Source organism: Gavialis gangeticus, unplaced genomic scaffold (genome assembly GCF_001723915.1).
Source record: "Gavialis gangeticus isolate Ggan-Ray unplaced genomic scaffold, GavGan_comp1, whole genome shotgun sequence".
NCBI classification, from domain to species: domain Eukaryota; kingdom Metazoa; phylum Chordata; order Crocodylia; family Gavialidae; genus Gavialis; species Gavialis gangeticus.
The window spans coordinates 15,273,214-15,281,166 of NW_017729014.1; the positions used below are offsets into that span (position 1 = coordinate 15,273,214).

At 43.9% G+C, this 7,953-nt stretch overlaps 1 protein-coding gene across 1 annotated transcript in view; it reads right to left on the reverse strand.

Annotated features, from left to right (window-relative positions):
• Positions 1–5,368, reverse strand: part of UBE2J2 (ubiquitin conjugating enzyme E2 J2) — a 13,960-nt gene extending 8,592 nt beyond the window's left edge. The window contains exons 1-6 of the mRNA XM_019511824.1: positions 5,244–5,368; positions 3,786–3,916; positions 3,318–3,358; positions 2,843–2,945; positions 2,583–2,721; positions 1,850–1,930 (exon numbers count right to left, since the gene is read on the reverse strand). Of these exons, the coding sequence (XP_019367369.1) occupies positions 1,850–1,930; positions 2,583–2,721; positions 2,843–2,945; positions 3,318–3,358; positions 3,786–3,916; positions 5,244–5,333 (585 nt within the window). The 5' untranslated portion in view covers positions 5,334–5,368. The remainder of the gene's footprint in view (positions 1–1,849; positions 1,931–2,582; positions 2,722–2,842; positions 2,946–3,317; positions 3,359–3,785; positions 3,917–5,243) is intronic.
• Between the last annotated feature and the right edge of the window lie 2,585 nt (positions 5,369–7,953).

Here is a 7,953-nt window from a genome sequence, read left to right on the forward strand (position 1 = left end):
TTCCTGGAATGAAATTAAATATATAAATAAAAAGAACCAATGTAAATGAAGCAGATGAAAGGTTCTGAAACAATTCCTTGTGTGTTACTAAAGTCTAATGACTGCAAAGAACAGATTTGGGCAGAAAATGTCCCATTTCAATATATATCCCAGAAATAACTTTAACCCAAGGAGCTTGGCTGCTGACAACTCTGGCAAAACATTCAATCTAAATCTGCTTTTTAATACAACTTAAATCCATTCGCGCAACCCTAGAAACCTACATCTTAAATCGTAAATGTTTGTAACTATGACACCTGAAGAGCCATTTAGAAAAAAATACATTCGGCTTTTAGCATTCGGCTTTTAGCATTCAGCTGCACATTAGCTGAGCGCCAGGTCAAATGCTCATTTTAATTTTATTTAAAAATGGGATTAATTTCACTGTATAGACCCTTGAGTGGGAAAGTGCACTTAGGTACCTCCTAAAAATGATGAATAAGCCAGCAATTCTGAAAAGATTAAAATGGAAGAAATCAGAATCCTGAGAACCTTGTCTCAGGGCTAGGTACTCGGGGGGTGGGGGGTGTAAAAAATGTTAAAATGCTTATGTATGCTCCAAAAGTATATGCGTCTGGGACAACCAAGCTATCACAATACCCACAGAGACAATTTTAGAATTTTGAGCTCTGGAGAGGAACAGATGCATTGTTTTTTTCAGTAGGGGGAACAGAGCTAAACAGGGAAAGCCATGAGTGCAGACAGCTACCTGTCAAAATCCTACCAACTCTAGGTCTGAATGAATATGGATGCAATAGAAACCACAGGTAACCCACTTCTGAAGTCAGGATCCCTTTGATGTGCTGCTTCAAAAACTCTTATGAAGGTCCTAGAGCTACTAATTCACTGATTACTACTATGGCTTACAAATATTCCCTCCAGTACTATGAGTGCTGCTAATAGCATTAGCTGGCCTCATTTTGTGCTCTGAAACACTCTGGTACGAGCACAGCAAAAAAAAAGGGCTTCCTGCGTATTTTCCCACTTCTCCAGCATCTGCATCAACTGGCAGTAATTTGGTTGATGACTGGGAGACGGTCTATGTACAACTTATAAATTCCATTTGAGAGTATGAACTTGATGGGTAACTCCAGCCCTCAACTCTGGACACTACCAAATGTCATAACCCCTCTCCCTCTCAAAAGTTACAGGACACCGCCCAACAGCAATGTAGGTGGTGAAACCAAGTTTCTTCCCCAATATTTCTGGGAAAGCTGATAGAATTTATTTTCTCCAAAAGCCAAACAAAAGGAACTGTGTTTCAGTGCTACCATTTACAGATTCAGATAAGGGAAGTTGGAGACAGAGGAGAAAAAGAGGAACAAAGGGGGGGCGTTCAGTGCATGACCAAGAAAAGTTAAAGGAAGTTAACCAAAGAGAGAGAAAGGAGGGAAGAGAGAGAGATACTTCGATTCAAGAGGACTAATCAAATGCCATATAGTATGTAGGTATTTCATCATCATCATTTTTACCTTGATCCATGTAAATTTAAATATCTTATGCTCCCTAAAATTAAAGAATGTTTGTTTTAGGAATCCTGTACAAAGTCTGGGTCCATTTGCTTCACCATTCACACATCCCTGAAGATGACAAACTGGACACCAGGATATTCACAAGGCGGGAGCTCTGCGAAAGGCATGCCCAATAAGCTGGGGAGTAAAAGGAAAGTGGCACTAATCTTCAGGCCTAAGCAGGTAGACCACAAGAATTACTAGTCTCCTGTAAGCCTTTGGCCAGTTAATTTGCACTATCTGCATGCTTATGTATAACACAGGGTATAAAAATGAGGCAGTCAAATGAACCTTCTTACCTCCACCACTTCAGGGAACAGCTCACAGAAGACTTTATCTTTTAAATTAAATGCTAAGCTCTGTGCAGCAAGTTGTCTTTTCTGTCAAGGCAACAAAGGAGAAAATATCAGTTTGGAAATAAACATTTCAAAACACATTACTTTAAACCTTAAAGCACCAGGTTATTTCAAGTGAGAATATTGCAAGGCACTAACCTACTAAGTTGCTAATATTTCTGAATAGGGATTCACCACTAATGGCATTCTAAACGCAACTCTTCAAGACTCCTTATTTTAATCTAAATGTTTGTCCATAGTTTGCATCTACCCAACTATGCCATTTTGGGGAGGCGCTCTCAGAAATATGCTAATACAGGCAGTAGCTACATTTTACAGAGAATCCAACGTGCAAGAGAAAAACACTTTATAAAATCCCTCCCTGCAATCCGAAGCTAATTTATTCAAGCTACCACTGAATTTCCATCCACCTATTAATATAAAAAATAGCCAATTTGAAACATTTAACTTTGTAGCCAGAAACTGCAGCACTGAGACATTGCATTACCTGTGATCCTTGACCCTAAGTTTTTTCAAACAACCTCTCTTCTGCCCCCCTCCTTTATGAGCAGACAATGGTATAGCTAGCTTTAGAACCCAGAACTAATGGTTTCCAGGCTTCTGCTCTACCCATCAGTCCATGAACAACACACACTGACCTGAAAAAAAACCCAACATAATATCATTAAGTGCTTACTGTGAACTCTGAGGTTTCTATGCTCCCCAGTGTGGGGCCCTTTTCCACCATAAAACTAAGGAGGCCTGTCAAGATTGTGGAGACTGACCAAGCTGGATTCCACGTATCAGGATGGAAATCAGTGATTGAAAGACATAACCTTCAAAAACAAAACAACCAATGCATTTAATTCCTTGCCATTAATAAAGAGGAACAGTTTACACATTTAAACATATTTTAAAAAGGTGTTAATAGCACAAGTGTTAGAAAAAAGTCCTTACCTTGTGTTACATTTAAACCGTCCATTAGGAGTTATCATATAAATACTAGGAGGTTTAAAGGGAAATTCTCTGGGGAAAATTAGTTTCCCGTGATAATAGCCACCTGTGTTACATAAAGAAAAACATCAATGATTTGTTTTGTACTCAGAAACATTTTTTTTCCTGAAACAGTTATAAAGCATAAAATAAAACATATGCACCAAACACATCAAAACTAATCATCCTAACACCCTCAAACATACAAACTGCTGTCTTTGTTAGAAACATTTGATGCAACAGAAATCATTAGAGGATAATGCTAATACTATCACATTTCAAGAGGCATCATGAAAGTCACAGGCCAAGGTTAGTTTTAAAATTGAAGCAAATCACTGCATGGAGAAGTACTTTTTAGTCAGCAGACAGATACAGATGTATAACAACTGGCAGAGCCACAAGCAGAACATGTGCACTTTGGCTATGAGCTAATATTCACCTTCATATGGCGTCATTTCAGGTCCTCGTACAACATAGTGCCTAAAGGAAGCAAAAGAAGTTTGCTTTAGAGGAGCACAATCCAGCCCACTGAGAGCCATCAAGTTTCCAAAGGAAAACACAACAAATCACACGTGTTTATTCCTTTAGTTAAGCAGCTTCATATCTAAAACACCTCCTTCTTTTACCACCCCTCATAGATTTAATAGACATTAGGGCTGGAAGAGACCCCGGAAGATTATCGAGTCCAGCAGGGCCAGGAAGTCAGCTGGGGTCACAGGATCCCAGCAAGATAAATGTCCAATTGACTCTTAAAGGAGTCCAGAGTAGGTGCTTACACCTCTCTCTCCAAAGAAAACACCAGTACAAAACGAAGAGCAAGGGGAAGGGAGGAAGCATCAAACTCTATGACCTGGATGGCATGGGTCTCTCCATGCTTTTCTGAAAACTAATTTGCTCTGATTCTTACCATTCAAGGATATTTGATGGGAGAGGTTCAGCACAAATATAAGGCACTGGATCTTTTTTAATTCGAAGGTAGTCCTGTTTAAGTCTCTGCGTTGCTGTGGTTGGTGCTCTCTTATTAGTATTGTTGCTCATCTAGAAAGAAACAGGAATGATCTCGGTGTAAGAACACAGCAGCAGTTACCACGGCTCATGAAAGCAAATGCACACTTACCCACTGGGCTAGAGAGTTTTCTGCGTGCAATAAAGTCTAAAATCCCACCAAGTACCACTAGACTTGTCTGTTCTATGAAATTACGCATATTGACACAGGCTGAACACAGTACCAGAACTGCCACATGCAGCATGATATTAATAGATTAAACCCTCTGCACCTTTTTCCAATGATTTCCCTCAATTCCCTCCCTTTTCCCGTCCTCCCACCAGCCCTTAAGTTGTCTTTCCTGCCTAGCGCAGGGGGCTGGACCCGACAATCTTGCGAGGTGCCTTCCAGCCCTTAGATGCACCGATGGATTCGTAGATTGTAAGTGCTGCACCGATGGTTTGGTACAAACTAAATTAAGTCGCTATATTCTGGAGCAACGCAGTCCCGCCATTCCTTATATGCTGTACAAATGCAGGACTCAAACTGTCTCTTGCTCATAGACTTTATAAACAGAGAGCGAAGGCAGAGCCAGAAACAACAACAGCAACAACACTTATGAAAAGTACAGTTGCGTTTCTTCCCCACCAGCCTCCGAGCAACCAGAACACTTCTCTCCTCCGCTCGCCCAGCAGAAAAACCCTCGGCCTAAAACTACATCGCTTTCTTTTCCCAATTCGCCAGTCATTTCCCACTTAGCTTTGCTCAAACCTCAACCTATTGAGGGTGTCCCTCCTTGCCCAGCTGTTTCAAGTGAAACAACGGCCATAACTGAGGCAGACAAGATTCTCTGGGTAAATCAGATCCTTTTTTTTTAATTAGGCTGACTCAAATAGCGAGCTAAGGCTTTCTTGGCAAGCTTTTTGGGTATCACTCCCCTTTGTCCGGCAAAGGAAGCGTCTGCTCTTCCTGGACGTAAACACGGTGGCCTTTGACAGACGCGGCTACAACCCCGCACTCCTGCAACTGCGGCTACGGTTTCTCTTGGCATTAAACCTGAACAGCCCCGAGACGCGGCTCTCGTGAAACCCTGGCCAGCGCTGCCCCACACAAGACACGTTTCGGTTAAAAAAAAAATCCCCAAAAACCAACGCATCTCGCGGAAAGGATGTCAGTGCCGAAACCAGGCCCGCGAGTGTCCCTCGGCTCCATCCTGTGCTGCTCGGCACCCTGCCTCCGGCCACGGCCAGCCCTGGCAACGCGGGGAAGGAGGTGCCGAGATGCTGCGAGGCCTGGGAGCGCGGGCAGCAGGGCCGCATGCTTAGACCTCGCGGGACTCCCGGGGCGCCCGAGCCAGGCCCCGCGCACGGCCCCACTCACCTCTCCGCGCTGGGCCGCGGGCCGGGCCGCTCCGGGCCTGGGGAGAGGCGAGCGGCAACAGCGGGGCCCCCTCGGCGCCGTCGCTACCATCCAAGATGGCCGCCCAAGGAGGCGGGGCCGGGCCGGGCCCGGCGTCCCCTCCCGGAAACCGGAAGTAGACGAGGGGACGCAGGGTCCAACCCGCGATCACTTCCGCCAGAGCAGGGGGAGAGCGGGAACGCAGCGTTTCCGCCTTCCGGCAGGAAAAGTGATGCTTGGTCCCGCCCATTTCAACCTACTTCCGCTTTTGGCTCAGCTGACTTCTGCTTCCGTGTCCAGAGGGGTGCATGCGTGATGGGTCGTACTAAGCCGTGGGGTCAGAGTATGTTGGAGCCTGCATGTGTGGGCGACGTTGTTCCCTGCCCCGCTCTGAGACTTAGGAAGTGGGCCAGGGTTTGGGCCTTTTAGAGTGTATTGGTGTGCGGGGGTATTTTGGGGGGTTTTTTGTTGGGGGGGGTGTTGGGGCTTTTTGTTTTGGGGTTGGGTTTTTTTCTTTCGGGATTTTTCTGGGTTTGAGAGCTTTGTGTGGAGGGGAGGTGATATCTTTTATTCACCAGCTGTAGGGTTTGGGGTGAAGTCCAACCAGCTCTTGAAGATGAAGCCTGCATTGGGGCACTGCAAGGAGCTGGCCCCAGCGAGGCGGAAACCCAGTTCAGACTGGAAGCGCTTGGAAGATGCATCACAGAAAATGTTCCAGTGGAAACCGGTCTTGCGGGGGTGGGAGGGGTCGGTTTTGTTTTCCTCCCGTTCTTGCATGTTCTCAAATAAAAGGGGTGTTCAGTCCTTGCCGATTGCCTCCTGTATGCTTTGGTAAAGAGGCTACGTGCCAGATCTTGCATTTCGGATGCTGAAGTGAAGAGATTTTGGTTCTTTGAGGCTAGATAGAGTCCCTCTGCATTTCCCCTGAAAATGTATGCAACACCCATTCATGCGCTAGGAAAGAAAAGGCACAGTTACTTAAGTCTGTTTTTAGTAGGCCACCTATTTCCCTCGCATGGCGGATGTGTTTATGCAGATTTCCCAAATCAGCCGTATTATGGAGCAGGTGGTTAAATTGTCCTCACTTGGCATGATTTGGATGATCTAAAGATCAGACTAAGCTTGAAGAAAATGCCACGATAAATCCGTGAGCTATATGCAGGCATTTCCTCTGCATAAAGAGGAAAATACTAAGAAACATCCAGGGTAAAAAAGTGGGAATGGGCCATAAGAAGTTAGGGGGAGGGGAGTAGGGGTTTTTTGTTTGGGGGGTTGTTTGTGCTTAAATAAAGGAGCAATTCCAAAAATGAAAGAAAAATCAGTTCCAAGTTGGAAAGGTGACTGCCCTGAACTCAGATGGCACACTGAGAACTTTAGTAATCGGAACAAAAAAAAACCATTTTTCTTCTTGGATTTACTTTGTTTCATGAGAGATGCTTTGTGCGGAACTCTCATTCCGCTGAAATCAATGATAGAGCTCCCGTTCAGCTCCAACAGAGCTTCAGTGTCACCAGCTTGAGTTTCATCAAATCAGTTCATCTCTAATGAGCCAGGTTAAATGTTCCTTTCTGAGATGTTATATGCTAAGTAACAGCTCGTAGCTCTAACATTTTGAGGCTTAATGACCAAACACAGCACGTCTCCCATAGTGACACACAATGTCATCGAGGGTAGGGGGATAAAAATCCTACATGTTCTCAGCTGTTTGTGTTTCAGAAGCTGTTTGGCTCTGTTCTTTGGAAAGCATGAGCAAGTTTCTTTGTTCCTTGCTGTTTGGTACTATTTCATATAAATGCTCCTCCTCAGCTGTTTTGCAGAAGTTGTATCATTTTAAACTTCCTTTTACTACTAAACAGGGTTGCACCACAGTGTTACAGTTCTTTGGAAAATAGGTGTGAATATGCTGCTGACAAGCCTGGACACACTCCAGCCCTTTTGCTTTACTTGTGGCCCTCAGCCCTAGACTTTTTTTTTCCCCCAGGCCTACTATCTATGAACTATATTGCAATGTATCAGTTACTCTCAGAGAGGAAGCTAATGCCCTTGGATACCCACTGCCATGTGGGTGACAAGACTTTAAAAGAACAAAGACAAGGGAGGGCACTGATAGTAAATAGATGGTAGGAGGAACTGACCTAATTATATATTATCAAAGGGGGTTGGGAGGGGAGGCAGGACACAGGTTACAACTGGTATTTGTTTTAAAACCAAATCTTTGGTTATAGATATAAGAGATAACAGATATAACAAAACTTAGTTTCATTCCATCTCCTATGTTACAATTTGTTCACACATGAAATCACTTCAGGTTTAAGAGCACCTGCTCCTGAAAACCCTAGAAATCACCTAGCAGTAGGCTTCATAGGATCAAGCAATAAGGGTTTGATGCAGGTCAGATTTCAAGGTGCATTAGAAATACAGCAGTCCAGTACTTCTGTGCATATTGGATAATTGCACGATACAATATCAGTCTTTTTTCTTGTTGTTGCTTGCATTGTAGCAAATGCCCACTAACTTTTCCCCCCACTGTCTATTTTGTAGCCCATATTTAACTGTATATTAGATTAAACTGAGTAGGAAACTCAATATCAAGACTTCTAAATCAACTGGGACTCGATTCAGTCCCATGAGTTTCATGGCAGCTATTAGATGCATCAGGTAATCCAAGAAAATAGGTAAGGGAGCCTTAATG